At 39.1% G+C, this 26,177-nt stretch overlaps 1 protein-coding gene across 7 annotated transcripts in view; it reads left to right on the top strand.

Moving 5' to 3' along the window:
* Nucleotides 1-26,177, top strand: part of LOC122543943 (intersectin-2-like) — a 198,362-nt gene that overhangs the window by 81,786 nt on the left and 90,399 nt on the right. For 5 of the 7 annotated variants that reach the window (XM_087980028.1, XM_087980002.1, XM_087980021.1 and 2 more), the window contains 11 exons: nucleotides 1,075-1,275; nucleotides 3,786-3,882; nucleotides 8,758-8,894; nucleotides 9,501-9,564; nucleotides 11,485-11,622; nucleotides 14,879-14,970; nucleotides 15,858-16,120; nucleotides 16,987-17,136; nucleotides 17,977-18,117; nucleotides 18,528-18,615; nucleotides 21,397-21,536. In XM_087980028.1, the coding sequence (XP_087836154.1) occupies nucleotides 1,075-1,275; nucleotides 3,786-3,882; nucleotides 8,758-8,894; nucleotides 9,501-9,564; nucleotides 11,485-11,622; nucleotides 14,879-14,970; nucleotides 15,858-16,120; nucleotides 16,987-17,136; nucleotides 17,977-18,117; nucleotides 18,528-18,615; nucleotides 21,397-21,536 (1,511 nt within the window). The remainder of the gene's footprint in view (nucleotides 1-1,074; nucleotides 1,276-3,785; nucleotides 3,883-8,757; nucleotides 8,895-9,500; nucleotides 9,565-11,484; nucleotides 11,623-14,878; nucleotides 14,971-15,857; nucleotides 16,121-16,986; nucleotides 17,137-17,976; nucleotides 18,118-18,527; nucleotides 18,616-21,396; nucleotides 21,537-26,177) is intronic. The other 2 variants (XM_087980013.1, XM_087980024.1) reach the window with 1 other exon arrangement.

Genomic DNA, 26,177 nt, shown 5'->3' with positions numbered 1-26,177 from the left:
TAATTCTCCTGGGGGTTCAGCATATTTTAAGTGTGCATTGTACAAAATCTGAATAGTCCAGGTTTTCAACTTTCCTCTGGTTTTTATATTGAGAAGACTAAACTGTTGTCTGCAGTCTCCAACAGGAGCTAGTGGGCTAATCACTGTCTGGCTGTTATCTGAGGCTGAATCAGAAGAGAAATTTGCAATCTCTGCATTCACAATGATCCCAAACTTGTAAACCCATACTCTCCCTGTCACCAAAATTGCTTGCTTCCACCTTTTAAACTATCATCTGCCTCTGCCCATTTTGCATCGAAACCTTTTTCCATGTATGTATTTTTACTTCTAGACCAATTATTCTAATCCTGAATAAGGCTCATGCCCGAAACATCGATTCTCCTGCTTCTTGGATGCTGCCTGACCTGCTAACACATTTTCAGCTCTGATCTCCAGCATCTGCAGTCCTCACTTTCTCCTCAATTATTCTAATCGTCAACTATCAGGGCCTTCAATCTTTCACCCTCCTCTTGACAGTATACTTCAGCTGTGCAGTTTAGACCAGCTCGTCACCATCCTTGTGTTCACTAACTTTTATTGCAGAAGTTTAAAACAGAGTTCAAATCCAACGATAGCTCAGCCTTCTCCAGCTCTACATCTCTGAAATTTTTGTGGTTCCCAACTCTGACCTTCAGCATCCCAGACTTCCTTCACCACACGACTGGTATTGTGCCTTTATCCTCTTGGCCCAAAAGTACAGAATTAAATAATTAATTCTTCACCTCTTGATTTCTCTCCTCCTTTGAGATGCATCTTTTTGTCGCCTGTCTTTAATATATCCCTATTAGGGTAGCTGGCTTGGTGTCAAATTTTATTTGAAAACGTTCATATGAAGTGTCTCGGGATATTTTACTTGGTTTAAGGTACGAATAAAAGCAACCTTTTGTTTCCGAATTCCTAATGTCAACACTGAAAGCTGTTGATTATTTGGTTACAAGGTGTCATTTTCTGCTTAATTATGTAAAATAACACATATTTAAAAGAATTGCCCATAATGTTGAATTACAAATTGTTCATGTTTAAATTCCAATACAGGGATGGGAAGTATGCCAAATCTGTCAGTCCCACCAAACATGCCTCCTTTTGCTTCCTTGGCTCCCACATCATCTTTGACCTCAGGGACAACAATGCCACCTTTGGGTATGTCAGTCCCCCTGCTTCCTGCTGGCGGTACATCAGCATTGCCAAATGGTACATCTATTCTCATACCTCCAATGTCTGCACAGAGTTCTGCAAGTAAGTAATATAAGTCGATTTGATTTATAATTTCAGATTTTTTTTAAACTAAATATTCCTTGTAGTCTTTAATTGTTTTCTCGTACTTGTCCATCATAGATTTTTACTTTAAATTTTCTTTTTAAAAAATGCAATAGAGTTCTTCATTGTTTCTCATGTTGTAATAAGTGATGCCCTGTTTTAAAAACGCAGATGGTTGTGCTAACTATCGGAAGTATTCAACTTTTCGTCTCAAACCTGTCCCAATCCAATGTAGCCAAGATGAGAGATGAGGGTTTCTCATTGCATCAGTTGGATTTGAACTGAATATGGCTGCCTAGAGCTCATAGGCCAGTCCTGGGTCATGAATAACAAAATCAATATTTTTGTTGAATACTGACTATTACTTGGAAATAAAAATTTCCTTGAACATATTCATTCTTCTTTTTGCTGTAGCACTCAAAGACATAAAATGATTAAAATGCAGAGCATGATCAATGAGCATCTAAAAGAGAAAGATTGGTTTAACATTTTGAGTGCAATCCTTATTAGGCTTGATATTCTTTTTCAGCATTTCTATTTTTCAGATTTATAACATGCATATTTTAATTGTAACTTAATGTTCTGCTATATTCAGGCACCTTTGACATTTTCTTAAAGTAGATGTTGGAATTCTGAAAAAAGAACAAAAAATGGTGGCATACTCAGCAGGTCTTGCAACATCTGTGGCAAAAGAAATAAAGTTAACTTTTCAAGCATGATCTTTAATGAGAACAAGGAGAAGTTAGAAATGTAATATTTTAAGTCGGTGAAATAGGAGAGGATGAAAGAAAAACAAAAGCCTGTGATGGGGCAAAAAACAGGAGACGTAGAATGACAAACGAGATGGTTAGACAAATTAATAGGAATAATAGTAGGACAGTTAAAGAATGAAATGATGACTCCAAAGGCGATGTAAATGGCAGAATTTGAACAGTAGCAAAAAAAATTTAAGACTGTATGCAATGAAAAGGACACAAAATTGAAGAGGAGCAATGGTGATCAGAGCAGAGATTATGTTCTGAAATTATTAAAGGCTGCATTGATTTCACAGGGCTGGGGAATGCTTAATCAGTAGATGAGATGCTATTACTTGAGTCTGTGTTGAACTTGGTTATATGAGAGAATTTTCAAGAATTAATATAGATGATCTCCATAAGTTTGAGATTCTGCTTGCAGACTAAGTGAAGGTGTTCCACAGACTGATCACCCAATCTGCATTTCATTTTCCTAGTGTGGAAGTTAGTGGGTTAATATTAATTTTAAAATTATAAATTGCTGTTAATAATCACAATCCACAATTGACATTTAAGGCATAATGCAGTTCTATAATCATATAGATTGCTGGTTATTTAACGAAATAAGGTATTTATCTCCAAACTTTCTCTCTTTCCATGCGCCCTCCTTTATCATCTTGTTCCCCTTCCTGGATTTATAGTTTTACGACTTTTGATGAAAGTTTAACTTCCATCCAACAGATCGATCCAAATGGTTGGTTTCCATTTTGAACTCCATTTGGCATGTTTGCTAATGGACTGGCTGTGAACAGGAAGCTGCATGGTTTGATCTGAACTTTGCTAGTCTTGGTATTGTTTTAACATGCAGTGATGCACACCTCTCCTTTTGACATTGAAGCATATTTTGTAGTTGAACTGTCTCCATATCCACACAATAGCTGTAATATTAATGTGCAGTTATAGCTTTCTGATGGACATAACGGTTTAAGTTCTGTTTAATTGAAACCACCTCTTAAAGTTGGATGTTGTACAAGACCTACACCTTTATGGAAGCACAGTAGTACTTTGGTTGTTTTTAAGGCTAACCACTAAACTTTAATTAGTTATGAAGGTATTTGAATTAAATTATACTGAGGCACAATTATAAGACCATAACAAATAGCTGTTCAGCTCCTCAACCGGCTCCAGTATTTCAGATCCAACACATCTCATGTCCTCTTTCCTGCCCTTTCCTGAGAACCCTTGATTTCCTTGTTGATCAAGAATCTATCTCAGCCTTAAATATATGTGAGGACTCAACCCCACGGCTATCTGTAGCAAGGAGTTCCAAAGACGCTTGACTTTGAGAGAGGTTCTTCATCTCTGTCTTAAATTGGTGTCTTTTTTTTTCTGACACTATTCTGTCTGGTCCCAGACACTCCAATGAGGGGAAACAACCTCTCGGTGTTTAGTCTGTCAAACCCCTTAAGAATTCTATATGTTTCAATGAAATCACCTCTCATTTTCTAAATTCCAACGAGTTGATTCATAAATTTGACCTGCCTCACCCACACAGTACCTTCTAAATAGTTAAATTGTAGGTTCAATCAACCAGCTGCTTTACAGATGTGTTTCTTTGCCCTTGATAGAGTAAGGAACATCATGTTCTGGTGTATGGAGGGAAGATTTGCAATAAATTTATCGAATATGAAAGGAACCTATTATTGTATCTGTCTTGAATTTTGTTGCTCAAGTCATGGTGTTCATTTTCTTTAGCACTTCCCCATTCTGGACCTCTGAGGCAGCCTTTACCAGGATTTGGAGGCACTGGTCTGCAGAAGGCTCAATCATTGATTGATCTTGGCTCCAGCAGGTACAAACAGAATTTATTTTTACATAATATTGCTAGGTCCAGCTTACACTGAGGCGATGTGTGTTGCAGATTCAATTGTCTGTCTAAAACAAACCAATGTTACTTTGAGTGTAAGTACTTATTACCTAAGTAGACATTCTTGTTCCTGCTGAAACTGTTGAATCAGTCAGGAACAAAGCAACATTTTTGATCAGAAATGTAATCAATTTATATTTTGTTTCCAATAATCCATATAAATCTCTCGTAATTATTTATTCTTATTTGACAACCTGTCAGGAATTCCTTCTTCTATCTGTCACATGACAGAAGACATGTAGGTTTTGAAAAGTGCTAAGGAAAATAGTAAAATTTTTGCAAATTTGTAATTTGATCCTTGCCTGCTGGCTAAGTATTAGCATAATATGGGAAGTGCAGCAGGTCATATTGTTTTCTTTTACGATCCTTTGCAATGCCTTTTTCAATTAAAAGCAAAGAATTGCTAATTTTTGAGTAAAGATTTGTAGCTCGGGTGCCAGTTGCTGTTGGGAATTTGGTTTGCAGACGTTTTGTTCCCTTTCTAGGTGACATCCTCAGTGCTGTGGAGCTTCCTGTGAAACACTGCTGTACTGTCGGTTAGAATTAATTTTGTTTCGTTCCCGCTGCTCCCAGTTCCGGTTGTTCATTGCAGTGGTCGGTATGTTGGGTCTAGGTCAATGTGTTTATTGATGGAATCTGTGGATGTATTCCAAGTTTCTAGGAATTCTCTGTTTGGCTTATCCTGTTATTGTTGTTATCCCAGTTGAATTTGTGGTCCTTGTTGTTTGTGTGTATAGATAGTGAGGGTAGCTGGTTGTGGCATTTAGTGGCTAGTTGATGTTCGTGGATGCGGATAGCTAGTTGTCTGCCTGTTTGTCCTATATGTGTTTTGTGCAGTCTCTGCATGGAATCTTGCACATCACATTTGTCCTGCACACAATTTGTTCTGTTGAGTAGTTGTCTAAGCTGTCGGTTTATGTGCTGTCGTAATCTGAGTGGTCAGAGGAGTCTGGCTGTCAGTTCCGAGATTTTTTATTATGTAAGGTAGAGTGGTTGGTATATTGGTCGTGGCATGTCCTCGTTGCATTGCCAAGCATCTGTGGCTGAAGTTGTGGGGACATCATCTTCACAAAGATTTTGTAGAGGTACTCTTCTTCTCTTCGCAGGTTGGGAGTGCTGCAGTGTGTTGTAGCCCTTTTGAACGGGGTCCGCTTGTGTGTGTTTCAGTGGTTGCTGTTATAATTCAGGATCTGGTCCACGTGTGTGGCTTTTCTGTTCACTTTTGTTGTGTGTTCCAGGTTCTGTGTTCTTTCTAGGATCGGATCGAGGAATGGGAATTGGTTGTTAATTTTCTCCTTTCTTGTATTTACTGATCCCTGTGAGCATGGAGTTGACAGTCAGGTGTGTGCTCTTGTCTGTTCTTTTAATTATTACAAAAGTGACAAAACCTCAGCCAGAGAGACAATAGCCAACCTCCTGGATGAACAGAACAGATGACATGACAGGGAACTAATCAACAAAGATAGCATACTCAAAATACTAGACCTGTGCTTGACAATGCGCTTCATATTCAATAGCCAGATACATGAACAAATCAATGGGACACCAATGGGCTCCACCCATCTTTGGGCTCATAGCAGAAGCAGTGATGCAAAGACTAGAACAAAAGCCCTCTCACAAATCCAACCCAAAGCTTGGACAACACTTTTTTAAAATAAGTTGTAAGTTTGCTCACTGAGCTGGTAGGTTTGTTTTCTGATATTTCATCACCATGCTAGGCAACATCATCAGTGAGCCTCCAGTGAAACACTAGTGTTCTATGCCACTTTCTATTTATCTATCTTGGTCTCTTAAAGTGAGTGATTATCATTTCCGGTTCTTTTTCTTAGAGGTTGGTAAATGGGTTCCAAATCTATTTGTTTATTGGAGTTCTATATTGAATGCCAGGCTTCTAGGAATTCCTGTGTGTGTCTCTGTTTTGCCTGTCGCAGGATGGATGTGTTGTCCCAGTTGAAGTGGTGTCCTTCTTTGTCTGTACGTAAGGATAATAGTGATAGTGGGTCATGCCTTTTGGTGGCTAGTTGATGTTCGTGTATCCTGGTGGCTAGTTTTCTGCCTGTCTGTCTGATGTAGTGTTTGTCACATATCTTGCATGGTACTTTGTAAATTACATTCATTCTGTTCATGGTTGGTATAGGGTCGTTTGGGTTCATCAGTAGCTGTTTCAATGTCTTGGTAGGTGTCATGATGCCAAGGGTCGGATTAGTCTGGTAGTCATCCCCAGGATGTCTTTGATGTATGGTACTGTGGCTAGAGTTTCTGGGTGTGTTGTGTCTACTTGTTTGGGTGGACGGGCAGAAAACTAGCCATCAGGATACGCGAACACCAACTAGCCACCAAAAGACCTGACCCTTACATACAGACAAAGAAGGACACCACTTGGACTGGGACAACACCTCCATCCTGGGACAGGCTAAACAGAGATATGCATGGGAATTCCTAGGGGCCTGGCATTCAAACCAGAACTCCATCAATAATCACATCGACTTGGACTCCATTTACCAGCCTCTGAGAAAAAGAACCAGAAATAATATCACCAGCTTAACAGACCAAGACACATGAATCTAAAGTAGGACAGAACACCAGTGATTCACCAGATGCTCACTGATGATGATGTTACCTAATATGGTGATGAAACATCTGAAAGCAAACTTTCCAGCTCAGTGAGCAAACTTACAACCTGAACCTCAACCTGAGCTACAAATCTTCTCAAAAATCACTTTTTTAGTAATTAAAATAACGGAGATTGAGCACTCACTGGATAATCAACACCATGCTCACAGGGATTCGTAAATACAAGAGAGGAGGAAATTAACTACGGATTCCCATTTCTGGATGCGATCCTAGAAAGAACACAAAACCTGGAACGCACAACAAAAGTGAACAGAAAAGCCACACACACGGACCAGATCCTGAACTATAACAGCAACTACTCATGCACACATAAGGGACCATGTTCAAAAGGACTACAATACACTGCAGCACTCCCGACCTGTGAAGAGAAGAAGAAGAATACCTCTACAAAGACTTTGTGAAGAACGGATATCCCAACAACTTCAGCCGCAGATGCTTGGCAGACAAACAACACGACGAGGACATGCCATGACCCAAAATACCAACCACTCTACCTTACACAAAATAAAACTCAGAACTGGCAGCCAGACTCCTCTGACCACACGGATTTATGACAGCACAGAAACCGACAGCCGCGCTCAGATGACAGCTCACCACTACAAAGGAACCTAAACCCATCGTGTGCAGGACAAATCTGATGTACCAGATTTCACGTAGAGACTGCGCAAAATACTATATAGGACAACAGGCAGACAACTAGCCATCCACATCCACGAACATCAACTAACTGTAGATGCCACAACCAATTATCTTTAGTATCTATACACATAAACAACAAGGACCACAAATTTGACTGGGACAGCACAACAATAGGAGGACAAGCCAGAGGACAGCCAGAAGCTTGGCACTCATCCGCGGGCTCCATCAATAAATACATTGACCTAGACCCAATATACCGACCACTGCAATGAACAACCGGAAGCAGAAGGAACGAAACCAAATTAATTCCAACTGACCCAGTACAGCAGCGCTTCACAGGAGGCTCCACAGCACTGAGGGTATCACCTAGAAAAGGGACGAAACATTGGCAAACCAAATTCCTAGCTCAGCACACATATCCACAACAACTACAAGAAGAATGTCTATTTCAAATGACAACTATTAGGTTGATTAATGAAATGTGGTTGAGTGTTTTTTTTAAATCAACTGCATGATTCTGCAACATAGGTTTCTCCTGTTAATTAATAGAATTTCAGTTAAAGGAGAGAGCATAGTGAAAATAAGGAGAATTTGTTGATTCAGCCACAGCCTCTTGGCATTGCATTGATCTTTTCACTGTGCTGTGTGGAATTTGACTCCTAAATTTGCGTTGATGTATCTCGCAAATGCAGAATTTCAAGCACTGATTTTGTTTATAAAGTGTCTTGTTTTTGAAGGCTGACCAACAGCTGAATGAGGATTGTTCTTTAATTTTTACATTGCCTATGTCTAGACACAAACATCCTCGTTACAGGATATAACTCGTTTGTCAGTGTTCGCAGAATGCCATGATGGAAAAAGTTGTCATTATAGGCTAAAAGAAAACAGACTGTAACACTTCATTAATAGATTAATGAACATGTTAACACATTTATATGAAGCTTCTTTGTTCACAATTTTAAATAGTAAGTAATAGTTGTAACAACAGTGAATAGGAATATTTCAAATAAGTGCATAAGTCTGCTTTTTGAAAAGATAGCATATGGTTGCTTAGTTTTCTTCTCAATCTCATACCCCTCTACAACACTGATGGGATGTATTTCAAGATCCAACTGAAAGGAAGCAAAAGCCATAACTTGAGGGCTGTAGGCAAAGAACTAGCTCTCAATATGCCTGAGCTCCAGTGGTACAGCCACATATAGCAAGTTGCTGCTGATCTTTGCTACTTCCTGGAAAACCAATTCTTCCCTTATGAGCAGGTGGGCATGCTTTGCCAATGATTGTCAGGATGTCTGTCATTGGAGGGCCATTGTAATCCCTTACATGCCCAAACTGTCAATGAAATGTACTCTTGTCAAATTCTACTCACTGGGAAACAAAAGTTCCCAATCCAAAAATTACTCTGCTGTTCTGACAGAGTGGACAGGATTTGGCCCACAATAGTTTTCACATCTTGTTGTGCTTTGAAACTTTGTGGCTGAAATGTCCAATAGTTAACTTTCACTCTTTCTGTTTCCTTTCTTGCAGCAGTTCTTCATCATCTAATACTTCTCTCGCATCACCAAAAGTGAGTTCCTCTGACTGGGGAGTTCCTCAGTCTGCAAGGCTCAAATATCGACAGTTGTTCAATAGCCTTGATAAATCCATGAGCGGCTACCTCTCAGGTCAGTTAAGAATATATACTTGTCATTGATTAAGCTTTTCTTCTTTAATACAGATGGAATATTGTTCATTTGATTGAACATTCCACATTAGAACCTTGCCCACCACACTGCAAACTCATTACATGCATTGTATTGGGAATATCAGTTGAAGAACTATCTCCATTGAAGACGCACTCTGCCACAAAATGATTTCATTCTAATTTAATGAAAATATACATTGGTTTCTAAGTATTAATGGAATATTAGTTGTGGGAGATATTTAGTACTCAGCCCCAGACACACTCAGAATCATTCAGTGCCCCAGTTATTCAGATGTACAATAAACACTTGACTGAGGGTACTGTTTCTTCTTCGCCAAATATTTATCTGGTTGAGATGGCTAATAATGACCAGTCCAGGTTTTGTTAAATATGAATAGCCAATAATAGTTGAAGTAGTCATTTAATTTTTATTGCTCCAAATAATTATTACCTTGCTAATTGAAATGTTTTGATCAGAAAAGGCAAAAATGATAGAACACAAGAGGCTGGACTGAATGAGGGACAATGCCTCTGTCTGCTATTAGTGCAATATGCTAGCCTGCTAATGATTTGGATTTGTTTTTAGGCCCCCAAGCCAGAAATGCTCTTGTACAATCCAATTTGTCTCACAACCAACTAGCTACCATATGGTGAGTTCTGCTGTAATTATACATTCCCTATAGATGATCTTATGATAAGAAACTTTCACCTGTTGACACAGTTCAATTAATTAGCTTTCAGATTTAATTCAAATGACTATTTGTTGAATATTGCAGGATTTAGCATCGTATGATGTTTCCTGTTGGTGCTTTTTAAGACTGTTACGTTTTGTGTCATAAGTTACAATCTGATTGAAGTAGTATGAGAAAAATCTGCTAAGTACTGCATCTGGCTGTTCTTATTAAAAACAAATGACTGTAGCTTTTTTATATATATTGTCTGTTATGTAAAACAACTTGTGTTTAATAAGAGTGAATGCTGGAAATGAAAAGGATATTGTGGCAGTCAGGGTGGCACTAAAAGCATTATGGAGGAGAGAGGTTTTGTGGAGGTTTTGAAAAGGAAACTCAGCAAACTATATATAACATACATATAATACAGCAAAGCACTTCTGAATAGTTTTCCATGTTTACAGAGATGTGATTAAATATAATTGTACTCGGACTCTAAAGAAGGAGCTACGGTACAAGTAACCAAAAACTTATTCATAGAGTATTTTGTGCAGGAGTGGGAAGTGGGTGGGGGGTTTTGAAGCTGAGAGAGTTGTGGAATAGTTAGCGTGGATGCAGAATTAGCCAAATGTGGAGAAAAGACGAGTACTGCAGGATAGTATTGGAGATAAATTAAGCTTGGAAAACACACAAATATGAGGATGAGAATTTTCAATTGTTGGAAGGCCGGGGTCAAGGTAGGTAGCAAAGACAAGGTTGGTGAGTCCTCTAGGATAGAATATGGTCAGCAGGTTTTGAACAAGCTGAGTTGAATTGAAAGATGGAGAATGGTGACTACCCAGGAGAACAAGAGAATTTGGGAAGGCATAATGGTATTGTCACTGGTCTTATAATCCAGAGATCCAAGCTAGAAGTGAAAAAAATCTAAACTTAAAACAAACTTAGTCTGATGGTAACCAGGAAACCATTGTCAATTGTCATAAAAGCCCATCTGGTTCATTCATTTCCTTTGGGAATGAAAATCTGCTGTCATCACTTGGTCCAGCCTACGTGTGACTCCAAATCCATGGTAATGTGGTTGACTCTTAACTGCCCTCCTGAAATGGCCTAACAAACCACTGAGCCTAAGAGCTGCAAGCCTTGCCAGAGACTGCCATATTCCGTGAAAGAGAAGGGCAAACGGTGGTGACAAAGGCGTAAGTAAGAATTTAATTGATTTAATTAATTGATATGCTGGTAGGGACAGAGGCTTTAATGACAAATAAGTAGAAATAATTGGTCCTATTTTATGATAAGATTGGAAGTCAAAGCTAGGGCACTATAGGTAGCAAACAGGCTGGTTCACCGAGAGACAATTGCTGGGAGCTGTGGGTGGTTCTTGTAATGATTCATGAGGTTACACAGTTCATGCTATGGGATTAAAGACAACACCTTCTCTCTTGCAAATGCTTGACCTTCGATATAATTGTGGTTCACCTGAGATTGGATATTGGATAGGTGGTCTGAAAACCCAAAGACAGAAGTGAAGAACAAGTCCTGGATGTTATCAGGTTTTGTTGACTGACTCAAAGAACTACTGTTTGATATTAGGACAGAAGTAGTTTTGGCAAAGCCATATCTACAGTAGAATAGAGTGGTTCTTGGGACTTGTGGCTGGGATGCACCACTTGGAGGAAGGGACACTAAATAGTGGCTGCCCATGATTATGCTTTGCAAACATCGTGGCAAAACCAGCAGTCTTTGGACAAATTATTGCTTGAACTGTGACCTTTGACAATTTTATTTTGTCTTGTCCTTTAAAATAACCTTAACCATGTGTTCAGAGAAAATATTTTGTTCAGAAAGCCAACATGAAATATGCCATTAAGGCCCTTCCTCTGTCACATTGTTGAATTACAGGAGCCTGGCAGATGTTGATAAGGATGGAAAGCTCCGAGCAGAAGAGTTCATTTTAGCCATGCACTTAATTGAAGTGGCCAAGTCTGGTCAACCGCTTCCTCTCTCACTTCCTCCAGAACTGATACCACCTTCTTTTAGGTGAGTTAATTTATTTTTTTTTTCAGCACAATGAAACCACACATACACTTTAATTTTCATTCTTATTAATTTCTATGAGATCTAACCCATTTTGGTAGGTATGAGCTGCATGATTGTTCGCAATCTCTGCATTTCGTCCAAAGGTCCGTTGTCATACGAGCCACCTTGAAAATCTAGCACAAGCTGACTGTTGGAAAAAAATCACTAAAAGACGAAGGCTTAGTTCATTTGCAGTTGGACATGGGATTGACATGACTTAAATTTTCTCTCTGAGAAATCCCTAAAAACAGTTTACAACTGGGATTTAGATTACTGAAGGGAGATGAGTGCTGAAAGCATCGAATTTATTTTCTTTGCATGAACATATATCCTCCTTGCAGAAACATACTTTTGATGCTTAATTAATTTTTCAGCATATTAGAACTGACTGTAATTCTATCTTTTGAAACAAATAATATGCTTTGGAAGCTGACATACAATTTAATTGTCAAATTACAGATAATATAGAGGTTCAATATAACTGTACTGGATTCAATTAATTTGATTAGGAATCTAATGCCTAACATGTTATTTTGTGAACTGTATCCTTTTTTAATATGTTCATGTAATAGAACATCAAATAATACAGACCAGAATAGGCTCTTCGGCCCTCGATGTTGCACTGACCTGTGAACTAATCTAAGCTCATCTCTCTACACTATCCCACCATCATCCATGTGCTTATCCAAGGATTGTTTAAATCTCCCTAATGTGGCTGACTTAACTACATTGACAGGCAGGGCATTCCACACCCTTAACACACTCTGAGTAAAGAACCTGCCTCTGACATCAGTCTTAAATCTAACACCCCTCAATTTGTAGTTATGCCCCCTCGTACAAGCTGATGTCATCATCCTAGGAAAAAGACTTTCGCTGTCTACCCTATCTAACCCTCTGATCATCTTATATGTCTCTTATCAAATCCCATCTTAACTTGTACACAATGCCGACTCAAATATCAAAGCGAATGCTCTGCCATCTCCTCCCTAGCTTCCCAGAGAATCCTTGGATAAATCCTATCCAGCCAAGGGGACTTGTCTACTTTCACTCTTCCTAGAATTGATAACACCTCTTCCTTACTAACCTTGATCCTTTCTAGTCTAATATCTCTTATCTCATTCTTCTCCTTGACAATATTCTCCTTTTCTGAGTGAAAACTGATGAGAAGTATTTGTTTAACACCTCTCCAATCTCCACAGGGGCAACACACAACTTCCCACTTCTGTCTTTGACTGGCCCTATTTCTACCCTTGTCATCCTTTTATTCCTCACATATCTATAGAAAGCTTTCAAGTTCTCCTTTATTCTACCTGCTAAAGATGCTCATATCCTCTCTTTGCTCTTCATAACTCTCTCTTTAAATCCTTCTGAGTTAATCTGTGATTCTCCATCGCTTCATGTGAACCATCTCGGCTCAATGTCACATAAGCCTCCTCCTTCCGCTTAACAAGAAATGTAATTTCCGTAGTAAGCCACGGTTCCCTTACCTTATCACTTCCTGCCTGCCTGACAGGGACCTACCTATCAAGGACACACAATATCTGTTCCTTAAATCAACTCCACCTTTCGATCGTCCCCATCCCCTGCATTTTGCTAACCCATTCTTTGCATCCTAAGTCTTATCTAATTGCATTATAATTGCCCTTGTCTCATTGATAGCTACATGCCAAAGGGCAAGAGTTATCCCTTTCTGTCGCTAAGCTAAATGTAACTGAATTATGGTCACTCTCTCCAAAGTGCTCACCTACAACGAGATCAAACACCTGGCCTGGTTCATTCCCAAGCACCAGATCCAGTATGGCCTCCCCTCTGGTCGGCCCTTTGACATACTGTGTCAGGAAACCCTCCTGTATACATTGGACAAAAACTGATCCATCCGACGTACTACAAAAGCATTTCCAATCAATGTTGGGAAAGTTAAAGTCCCCCATAATGACCACCCTGTTCCTTTCACTCCTACCCATAGTTATTTTACCAATCCTCTCCTCCACCTCCCTGGAACTCTGCGGGGGCCTATAAAAGAACTCCCAGCAGTGTGACCTTAGTTTCTAACCTCAGCCCATACTACCTCAGTAGGTCAGTCCTTGTCAAAAGTTCTTTTAGCCACCATTATACTATTCTCGACTAACAAGGCCACACCTCCACCTTTTTCTTTTGTAACCCCAAATAGTATTCAGTTCTATCTTTATCAGAGAAACAAACATGCTGTTGTTCCAGCCCTGTCCCAGGCCCATTGATGACAGGTGGACAAGAAGTTACCTGTAAGAAAAACAGAAACTGATGGTAAAACTCAGCAGGTCTGGCAGCATCTGTGGAGAGAAGTCAAAGCTAATGTCTTGGGTCGAGTGACCCTTGCTGAGGGAAGTTAGCTGTGTTCTTCTGTGCTTTATCTATTTTAACTTTAGGAAAAATAACCAAACCTTAGAATAGAGTTCTGACAAATGCACAAAAATATATTAGTCTCAAGTTTTCACTTTTAGATGTTAATTAGCTTATTATGCATTTCTCACTGTTCTTTAAGCATTATGGTGATGACCCATTTAGAGTGAACCAACCAGTAATGCCTGTTTGAAAAGTGAGTGCTCAGTTTTCTTTGTCCTTCCTGCGTATGGCTTCAACTTTTATGAGGTTGTGTTTGCACCAAGGCCATAGGAATCTGGAAGTGCCCAGATTTTTTATGGAACTATATATTTAGAGCACAATCTGATAATTAAGACATTTAAAATTTGTCTGGATTTGTAAATTGTTTATAGTTAAAGTACAGCTTGTGTATTGATATTGTTTTCCATCTGGCTACATCATACATCCAGAACCCAATATGTAAATCAGAGGAAACTGGCTTTAGTACACAACTGTGCAAATTGCAAGCATGAATATCTCCAGTAATTATAAGATTATTGATATGAATTAAAATATTTAACTTTTTTTCACTCAGGCATTCTATTGCGTTGAAAATAAAGGACGACTCCACAGCAGTGTTGTATGTCGGTGCAGTGCAGTTGGTTCTCAGCAGCCATTTATAATGATGGAGTTTTTTGCCTTGGTTGGGAACAAAAACTCAATTCCTTTAAGATGAATCTAATACTTTGCTTTTGTGGGTCATAGTGAAATTGTTAGGTCAGCCCTTGTCAATAATGCAAAAAATGTTTATAATCTTAGTGAAAAAAAATTTGGCAGTGTTTGGTTGTAATTTTTTTCCTTGTTTTCTTCTCTCCAGAACAAGCAAATGGAGTGATGGAATAAATGGAGCCCCGTCTCAGTATCAAGAAGTTACACAGGAAATCCAAGAACCTCAGAAAAAATCACCTGGTTAGTCGACTAGCCTGCATGTGTCTTATTTCTTTCTTAGATGTGTTGAATATTGTTAATAGTAAAATGTGGTATAATTACTCTTTTCATTGTATCATAATTGTAACAGTGAATGTTTAACATGCATTACATTTCAATGAGCCATCACAGAATGCAGTACTATTTGTATTGATGTAGACCATGAAAATGTGGCAAAGAACCCCATTTGCTAATATATCCTAAGTAATGCCACTACAGTGCACAAAACACCAAACAATGCAGATTATGAAAGGTACAGCAAATAGTATTGTTGTGAAGTACTGTGTTTGTGCAAGATGCAGTAAGATAGATTTTAGTGCTTTCTGTTTAAAAGTTTCTGTTGTAACCAGTCTGATTAGGTTTTTTTGTCCTATCCGTATTTTTGGGTGTGATTGCTTTACCTTGGATAAAGTATATGTTTGTTTTCAGTTTGGCATGCAGTTGATTGTACATTGTTAAATTGCATTACATCTCACTTCATGTGACTTTACTTGAATTCTCCCTTTGCATCTCATCAATTGATTAGAAGAAGGAGCAGCGCTCTGAAGGCTAGTGCTTCCAAATAAACCTGTTGGACTATAACCTGGTGTTGTGTGATTTTTAACTTCGAGCAGACAAGTCAGGTCTTTCTTATAGTTCTTACTCATGTGTTAATTTTGAAGATGGCCAGAAGTTTTGCTGTGGAGTCACATGTAGTGTGAGACACTGAAATGAGGAAAAAAATTTGGGAGGCACCAATATAATAAGTAGCCAACAGTAAGATAGCTAGCAAAAGTCCAAATAAACTGATTGAACTATTGTTTGATTAGGTACTTGAAAATGTATTCATCCTTAATATTTGTAAAACTAATAGGAATTGATATTTGCAGTCACTTTTGAAGATAAAAGAAAAGCTAACTATGAAAAAGGGAATGCAGAGCTGGAGCGGAGGCGTCAGACCCTTCTAGAGCAGCAGCAACGAGAGGCAGATCGAAGAGCACAACGGGCCAAGGAGGAACAGGAGAGGAAGGAGCGTGAGCTGCAAGAGCAGGAACGGAAAAAACAGCTTGATCTGGAGAGACGATTGGAGAAACAACGTGAGTTGGAAAGACAAAAGGAGGAGCAAAGGAGGAAAGAAATTGAAAAACGAGAGGTTTGTAATGAAGATTTTATTTACAGAGAAACAGTGCATTTTCCAGATGTTGTGCGTATGGGGGGAAATAATTTCCTTGACTTTTCAGCTTCAGTATGCTGTGCTGTGAAGTCAGATTGTGATTTTATACAGGCAAGATTTCTAGTCGTGGCACTGGAGATAAGTGGGATTGGATTTCAGTATAGTCACACCAAGTTGCTGTCCAATGCCTCCTAATACCTGGCTTATTCAGCATTGGCAGAGATCACCTGCAGATTTGTTTGTTAGTTGGAGAGGAAGAAAACCATAACGTGTGCCAAACTCTCTTCAATTCAAAATCTGATCCTGTCAGTTTATGATGTGCAAACCAAGAAAGTCAACTCACTAGGTGACCTGTAATGACTCGCTATTACCAGATGTTGTACAATCCATTTACCTAATGCTTTGTTGCTGCTTTGAAAATCATTAATGCTTTCTTTATGTGCATTCATGAGTATCAATCATATTTACATTAGATTCCTTGTGGCAATTCATTACTAAATATTAAATGATAAACGTTGGTACAGATTTACTTCAGGTTCTGATAACCTGTGTAAATTAGGACAGTTGAATTTCACTGTCATATGCTTGTGTGAAGCATATGTATTTTTTGTCTGCATTCAGATGACAGTATGCAGTCAGTAATGACAGGACTTGTGCACTGACATCTCAGACAATGCCAATAATAAGGCACTTAAGTTCAACTTTGTAATGGTTATTAATTCTTTTGGAGGTAAAGTGGTTTTGAGTATTTGCTCTTTACCCCCCAATTTAGAATTTGCAAATTTGAGTTCCTTTCGGAAATTAGTGTTCTCGAACTATGTTTGCATTTGTTGTATACCTTTTAGGCAGCAAAGCAGGAACTTGAACGTCAGCGTCAGCTTGAGTGGGAGCGGATTCGGCGTCAAGAACTTCTCAATCAACGAAACCGGGAACAAGATGAGATTGTCCAGTTAAAGGCCAAGAAAAAGAGTCTGGAACTTGAACTGGAGGCACTAGTGAGTAGAAGCACAGGCCCTCAAAAGTATGATTCGCACTCAAAGTTCCAACTTTGTGCCATTTTGGTCTAAACAATTAAAATTGAGATTATGGATGAAAGGTCGTACAGACCCTTTCTCAGGCTTCTGTTCCTCACTCTATGAATTTCCTGTATTAACCAAGTCCAGGCGATTTAGGACGTCTGGATTTATTACTAGGAAAGTCTGTCTAATTTTCGATTATAGTATCTTCTGACTTTTCCCAACTTATCCAATCTATAGTACCCATAACCATTACAATGAGCATGGCTTTTCCACAGGAACAAAGTTTTGCTTTTGGCTAATATTAAATACTGGAAATCAGTTTTGATAGTTGATGTTTCACCCTGGCTCTGTGATACTGTTTTTTCATATCTATTGTTGATTCTATCATTCTAAGTGCAGGGAAAATGGGATCAGTATTGTTTGATGTTTGTTGGCATAGATGTAGTGAGCCAAAGGGCCTGTTTCTGTGCTGTATGACTTTGACTGTATTGCTTTGTGGAGTGCAAATGCATAACTGCAGTCATGAAATTGCCTTTGAATAATTAAGACTAACCAACTCGTGAGTAGATAGAACCGATTAATTCATGGAAAAGACAACATAGCCCTCTGAGCTAAACCTACAAAATGAACACTGCAATCATCTGATTATTAATATGTAGGATTGTAGCAATGTGATCCATTACCTCACTTCCTAGTTGGTCGTATCTCTGCCCAAAAGAGGGAGAGTGCGATGCAGTTATAACTTTTCTTTGGCTCAGTAAAGTAAATATTTTCATTTTTATCTCAAATGTAACCATAACTGAAATCTTGTCTCAGAGTGCGAAACAGCAAAATGTCACCAGCAGAGTGCAAGAAGTCCAAAGCAGAAAAGAAGTTCAAAAAAATGAACTGGATCTCGTAAATCAGAAACATGACCAGAGACGAATAGAAGTGAACCATTTACAACAACAACTCAAGGTAGCAGCTTCTCCCTTTCTTTTTTTAGTATGATTTGCTTCTGTTTGAAAGAATTGTTGCCAAAGTTCCATACTTAAGAAAAATCAATCAATTCCTCAAATTTGACTAAGGCCATCAACTTTCAATCTTTCAAACTGAGATAACCGTCAAATCAGGGCAGACAAAAGTTTGCACAACTTTAATGAACAGTTTAAAAGGAAGACACAGTGGTGCAGTATCATTGGTGCTCCAGGATGTACATTACTAAATAACTCAATACTAATTTGTTTGGACAATGTCACATCATCAATTAATTCTGAATTGCATCCAAATTACACTGCAGGAGCCAAATATAAACATGTTAATAAAATTCTGTTTCCCCAATTCTTAACAAAAAGCTGAAAACCTTTTCCTCTATTGTGTGTGTGTAGGAGTTTCAGAAAATGTTGAATCAGTTAATTCCTGAAAAGCAAGCTCTGGATGACCAAGTAAAACAAATTCAGCCCAACTCTGCTTACAGTGAGTACCTTGCATTCTACAAAAACATGTTCATAATACCTGTACATCATATGTCATTGAGTTTGTACCTGTTTGTTGTATGGACACTGAGGTAGATATAGGTCAGTATGGGTGAACTCCAGTGTTCTCATCATCTGGGTCATAGAGATGGTCAGCATGGAAACAAACCCTTTTGCTCCAACTCGTCCATGCTGACCAGATATCCTAAATTAATCTAGTCCCATTTGCCAGCACTTGGCCCATATCCCTCTAAACCCTTCCTATTCATTAAACCTATCTAGGTGCCTTTTAAATGTTGTAATTGTACCAGCCTCCCCCATTTCCTCTGGCAGCTCATTCCTTACATGTACCACACTCTGTGTGAAAAAGTTTATTTTAGATTAGATTTCCTACAGTATGAAAACCAGGTCCTTCGGCCCGACAAGTCGACACTGACCCTCCGAAGAGCAACCCACCCAAACCTGATCCCCTACATTTACCCCTGACTAATGTACCTAACACTATGGGCAACTTAGCATGACCAATTCACCGAACCTGCACATCTTTGGATTGTGGGAGGAAATCGGAGCACCCGGAGGAAACCCATGCAGACACGGGAAGAATGTGCAAACTCCACACAGACAGTCACCCGAGGTGGGAGTTGAACCTGGGTCCCTGGCGCTGCAAGGCAGCAGTGCTAACCACTGAGCCACCGTGCCACCCCAAGTTGTCCTTTAGGTCCCTTTTAAATTTTTCCCCTTTCATGCTGAACCTATGCCCTCTAATTCTGGACTCCCCTATCCCAGGGAAAAGACCTTGTCTATTTACACTATCCATGCCCCTCATGATTTTATAAACCTCTATAAAGTCACTCCTCAGCCTCAACAGTAAACCAAGGATATATACTATTACACGGTGTATATGGTTGAAAGAGTGTATGGTCTTGAAGACACAAAGTGCTTTTTTGAGTTTAAGGTACAGCAAAAGTTGCTAGTATACAGAACAGCTAAGAGACTGGCTGTTCCAAAATAGATGCATGTAGAAATTGGCTGCTAAATGGATAATTGAGTTCTGGCTGCTGTTTTGAGAACAATTTGAATTTAACCAATTAATTTAAAGTATGCCCAGGTACCAAAACTCAATTGAATTCAATTTATTGTGTTGACAAAATCTGACCAATGAGAGGGTACGATGTTGGGGATATAAAAATGAGGGTATTTTGAAAATTGGTCAGAGCAACTGCCATCTGAAGAAATAAAAATCTTGCTCTCAAAAAAATCTCAGAAGGCACTATTTATCAAAGGTACCTTTTTCCAGTAAAAGCACTAAGACGACCCAGGGAGAAACAACAGAATCAGAAGACCGGAATGAAGACAACCTAAGAGACTGTATGGACTTTCAGAGATTAAGTTGATTTATTGCTTAATAATTGTGTTATTGGAAAAGCATTTTAATAGCGTTGGGGGTCAGGTAGTGATTAATTAAGAAAAGGGGGCTCGGATTTGTTAATAGTTTTTGTTTAGGTTCACAGTGTTAGGAAAATAAATTGTTATTTCCATTGTTTAAATAAAAAAAAGTAAGGGGTTTTCACTTGCTCACTCACTCACACTTTTAGCAGACCCCGAGGTGAGGAGAGCTGTTTTGGATGTTTCAGTTTTAATTAGCAGAGGGGTTCGACCTCCACATTGAAACAATATAATGCTTTTCTGGATATCGACTGTTACTGTTTACACTACCTCTCATGCTTGCAGAGCAGGAGGAAGTGAAAGACATCTTTCTTTTGTTGTTTCATAGGACATGAGCATCACTGGCAAGGCCACACTTATTGATCGTGCGCAATTGCTTTGAGAATAAATGGGGAGCTGCCTTCTTGCGTTCATTTGGTGAAAACATAGTTACAGTGCTGTTAGAAAGGAAGTTCCAAGTTTTAACTCAGAGGCAGTGAAAGAGCAGTCACATCAAGATGGCTTGGAGGGAAAGTTGCAGATTGTGGTGGTCCCGTGCCTCTGATGGCATTTAGAAGGTGCTGTCAAAGGAGCTTTGGTGATTTGTTGCATCCTGTATATGCCAATATTTCATGCTGATGAAGAAGGGAGTAAATGTTTAAGATTGTGGGTAGGGTGCCAATTAAGTGAACCGTTTTGTCTTGGATGGTGGTGTTGGTCTTAAGTGTTGTTGGAACTGCACTCATCCAGACATGGGGAGTATTCTATCACACTCCTGGCTTGTGTCTTTTAGATGGTGGACAAGCCTTGGAGAGTCACGATGTAAGTTAGTGAGGAGGAATTTGCGTGGCTGATGGGACCAATTCTCACTTGGTTAACTTTTGCTTTTTAAGAATTTTAACTCTTACTTTTTTTAAGAAATCAAAAACTATTTCAAGCTAGCTTTCTCAAATACTCTAATTTTCCTCCACTCATTAACTTTTCAATCATTCTTTGCTACTCTTTGTATCCTCTCCATTGTTCTGACCTACTGCCTGTTTGCGCAATTACTTTCTCTTTCTTTCAGTTTGATACCTTCTTTAACTTTTTCTTTTTGAAAAATAAATATTGCATATTCTGAAATATCCCCTTAAATGTCTGCCACTGCATCTCTGTTGACTTATCCCTAACCTAATTTGCTATTTCACATTAGCAGATGTTTCTTGTAGCAATTGCCTGGACCTCTTGGGTTGTTGGTCTAGTGACCGTCCCCTTCCTTAAACATAATAGTGGCTACTCGCTAAATCTTACACAATTAAAACAAAACTGATATACATTCTACAAGCTTTCTAGATTTCATGAAATTTATGTTCTTCAGCTACGAGTCTCACGCTGTTGAGTCGGAATCATGCAGAAAAGAAAGAGTCTTGTGAACAACTTCGACAACAACTGAATAAGCTAGAGAAACAGACAGCCAGCAAACTTTCTGAAATGGATGCTTTTAATACTCAATTACAGGTAATATCTAAACAATACCATCAATATTATATAAGCTGAAAAAATATTGCTCTGTTTCTGAATTTCAGTTCCATTTCTTGATTTTTAAACTGGCCCTTTTGAACAAATATCTCCCTGTTCTGTTTCATGTTGAATCATTGGATTGCAATCAAAACTGGAATATTACTTAATTTAGTTTTTTATCTCTCGGGCCAAGTGTACTGCAACGAATTTTAATATTCGAACTGAGATTGACTGACTTGCCAGAGTTAGTACTGAAAGTGGGGGCTTCACTGATGTATGATCCAGTGACACTGCTGTTTGTACTGATATCAGCCACCCATTGGTCCAGCTTATTATAATTCCTTTTAGGCAAGCACTTATTGCCCACCCTAGCGGTCCTTGAGAAGGTGGTTGTGAGCTACCATCTGAACTGCTTCAGTCTACGTGATATAGGTGTACCTCAGTATTTTTAGGTAAGCAGGCCCGACCTTTGCTTTTTGCAGCAATATGAAGAAATGGTGATAACATTTCAAATCAAGATGATATGTCATTCAGAGAAGAAATTAACTCTGTTTTCATCGTGGTATCCCCACACATATATCACCTGTTTCGTTCCAGCTCAGGGCTTCTGAAACCTTTTTGTTGACTCATCAGGAGCCAGGCCTCCAGGTTGATAATTTAGGCTACAACTGCAATTGCAAATATTTGCAAGCAGTTAAAGTTGCCTTGCAGCTTTTCACTCTGTCGTGGCTCCATGGCTTGCCACTCCCCAAATTTTGGTTCACAATCCCATTTACTGTTATGAGCCTTAGCTTGGCTACCCTGTGATAGAGAGAATCATTTTGAAAAGTTCTCTTGAAGGAGCCCTGAACAAATGTTCTATTGTAATAGTAAAATATGAAAGCTGCAGATGATGGAGATCTGAAACAAAAACAGAAATTGCTGGAGAAATTCTAGTCTGGCAGCATTTGTGCGATGAAAACAGAGTTAATTTATCGAGTGTGGTGACTCTTCATGAGAACTGTTAGGTGGGAAAATGTACTTATGCTCAAAATGAAGTGAGGTGGGTGTGGTGGAGAAGTGGCGATGGAGCTAGAGAGAGATGAAAGAAGAAGGTAAACAAGGAGATAATGGCCAGGACAGAAGAAAAGCTGAATAAATAATAATAAGAACCAAAAAGAGAAGATAATGGGTGAACTGTATTGAAATCAACCCATATAATATTCTAATGGGCCTAGGAGTAGGTGAGAATGGGTGACTGTGCTAAAAGCAATCCATACCATAATGGGACTGAGTGTAGGAGTGGGTAAAAAACATAGAAGGATTGAATCAGGCTCTAAGGTTATTGAACCTGATATTGAAGGCTGCAAGGTCTCCAAGTGGAAAATGAGATTCGTTCTTGGAGTTTGCACTGAGGCTTACTTGAACACTATAGTAGGCCGGCAACACAGATGTTGACGTGAGAACATGGTGGTGTGTTGAAGTGGCAAACAACTTGAAGCTCAGTGTCATTTTTGCAGACAGAGTGCAGGTGTTCTACAGAGTGGTCATCTTGTCTGTGCTTTGTTTCTCAATGGAGAGGAGACCACAATGTGAGCAGCAAATAGAGTAAACTAGATTGTATGCAGCGCAGGTGAAGTGCTCCTTCAGCTGGAAGGTGTGTCTGGGGACTTGGAGGCAGGAAATAAATGGGCAGGTATTATACCTTGTGCCATTGCATGGGAAGGCGCCGTGAAGATTTAAGGATATTTTAGCAATAAAGGAGGAGTGGACCTGAACATCCCAGAGGGAATGGACCCTGCAGAATGCCATCAGGAGGGGATTAGGTGTCTGATGATGTCATCCCTTTGGAGGTAATGGAAATGGCAGCTTAAAATCGTTTGGATGCATAAAGTAGTAAGTGAGGATCAGGGGATCCTCTCGTCATTGTGAAAGGGAGGAGGGCAGATTGTGGGATATGGGTCAATCACAGCCAAGGGTCCTATTGATCATAGCAGTAGGGAGTGATTGGTCCCAGGGAAAAGGTATACAGTCCTCAGCGCTATATACGCGCACACACACAGTTTATAAATATTTCCAGTTCAGAATGTGAGGGAGAAGTAGCGCTTGATGTCAGTGATGTACTGGAGAAAGGGTTGTGGGTGGGAGGTCAGGTAGGATTGCAGCAAGGAATGTTCACGTACCTGCAAAGAGACAGGTATAATTGGGGCTCATATGGGTACCCATGGCAACACCTTTGATCAGAAGAAGGCGAGAGGAATTAAAAAGTTGGTCAGAGCGAGGATGAGCTCAGCCAGGCAGAGGAGGAGGATGGTGGTGGATGGGGATGGTTAAGGCCTTCCTTCCATTATTTCCTTGATTACCTACACCTTTCATACCAGTCTCTCTCTATCTGAATGGGTTCCAGTTCCACTGAACAAATGCCACCACCCCTCCCCCGCCCCCACCCCCCACATAAAAAAAAACCTTGGTCTTCGGTATAAGAGGCACTTTTTCCTAACTGCTAACAGTTCTGATGAGTCACTGGACTTGAACCATTAACTCTAACTCTGTTTTCTCCCCACAGATGCTGCCACACCTGTTGAGTCTCACTACCAATTTCTGTTTTCATTTTCATTTTCAATGTTGCATTCTGTTTGAAGTGGGATAAGTATTTCCATGTTTGTCTCTTAGTTGGTTGTTTGTTTTGCATTCTTCTTCCTTAATATGTTCCCTCACTTTAGATATGTCTTTTCCCATCACCTGCTCAGCTCTGAATCTGCTAACCTTTCCAAGGTCAATTTTGAATTGACTTTCAGAAGATCTTTGAATGTCTGAAGGAAACCTGCACAAACTTCCCAATGCTAGTTCTCGATAAAGGGATGAATAACTTTGTTTCTGACCTTTCCCACAAGCATGTGACTGCTGCTTGGTACCTTTTCTGATCACTTTGCAGTTGATGCCTCTACTCCTTCTGTATTACCGTTCAAGTCAGTTCCATTATACAGTTATACAATCAATTTGCACATGATCTTTGCTAATACAGACATCCAAAGTTACTGATATTTGAATAAATTGTGCTAAAATTCTGAAGAATATGCTTTTATCTACTTGTCCGTAAGATGAGAGCCTGGTTGCTTTTCCCATGTTGACTTTTCAGTGATTACATTTAGTATTTCAAACCTCATACATTTGACCATCTTCATGACTTGTCCCACTGTTGTCACTTTACGATGCATGCGTCGGATACTTTACATATCTTCTCCGTCAGAAAAACAGAACTGTGGTTAGAATGAGCCACATGGGCAACTGGAGCATGGGCAACAAAAATACTTTCTTTCAAAAAAAATCTTTGTGTAACTCTACACTAGTAAAGCATCTGCTCCCGGTGAATGTACTTTAAAATTAATACAAGATCTCTTGATTAGCTTTGAAGACATCAAAAGCGTGTAGCTATTAAAAACAAGAAATAAAATGAAATGGATTTATTGATGTTTCTGCTTCCCTAACAGTAAGGTCCTTGCATTGCAATTTGAACAGCAGGTTAAAGAATAATTATGGGCAACTCTTCATATCAGCATGTTGTATGATCATAAAGTGCTTATTGTGCAATTAGAGTAGATTTCTGAAGCCATGGAAAGGTATTTTGGAAGTTTTTGCAAGTATGACCAGGTGTGATATTTAATCACTTCTAGAAATCTGAATAATTGGAGACTAAACCAGTAGGACTGGTTATAATGGTTGTTCTGAATCTACGTAGCCATCTGTGAATAGACATGAGAAAATCAGAATAAGATCATTGGGTAGCCAAGTTAAATACAAAGCAGAGAAGTATAAAGGCAAACTTAAAAGGGAAAATGATGCAACAAAGAATGATGGAGTAGAGGAATGACACGGATTACAGGAGCTTGGGAGTAAAATTGTAGAGAAATATAGGACATTGAAAGAAACAGCTACCAGCATGGGGAAGAAATAGGCTTGGACCAGCCTTTTAAAGTATTGGGAAAGGATCCACATATTCACTACTGTTCGGATCAAAGAGAAAATGAATAAGGGTGGAGTGGGAGAATTAACATGACTGTTGAATTGGATTCTGATACACAAAAACTCATCCGCTTCAAAAGGGAAGAACAGTGAAATTCTAAATGGGTCAGACAGATTGAACATTTTCTTAAGACTTACCTGCAACTATAATGGCATTTCTGTTTCACTTCAGTATTGTAATTTTCTTTCGATATTATTCCTAAAGCAGCTATTTTTTTCCAAATATTGCTGACAAAAATACAGTTTGTTGAGTTTTGCATATGTACTCATCTGGACAATTCTCAATAAATATCAATATAAAGGGAAAATAACTTTTATACTTTCTAGGTGGACGATGTTGTTTGGTTGGCAGAGGTATTTCCAAGGACAGTGCACCAGATAATGATCAGTTGGCTGTTAGAAAGCTCTGACTTTGTCTGCTCTGAATTTCACTCACCTTTTCAAAATTACTATTAAAAGAATATATATCCTGATTGTAAAACTCCTACTTATAGGAGCTCATAGAATCATAGAGCTGTACAGCATGGAAACAGACCCTTCAGTCTGACTCATCCGTGCTGTCCAGATATCCTAAATAAAACTAGCCCCATTTGCCAGTATGTGGTCCATATCTGTCTAAACCCTTCCTATTCATAT

The sequence above is a fragment of the Chiloscyllium plagiosum genome, unplaced genomic scaffold, assembly GCF_037043375.1.
Source record: "Chiloscyllium plagiosum isolate Xiang-an unplaced genomic scaffold, Cpla_swu_hap1 HiC_scaffold_3, whole genome shotgun sequence".
NCBI lineage: Eukaryota > Metazoa > Chordata > Chondrichthyes > Orectolobiformes > Hemiscylliidae > Chiloscyllium > Chiloscyllium plagiosum.
Note: the sequence above shows the minus strand (reverse complement) of the source record. Positions and strands in the feature narration are given on the sequence as shown.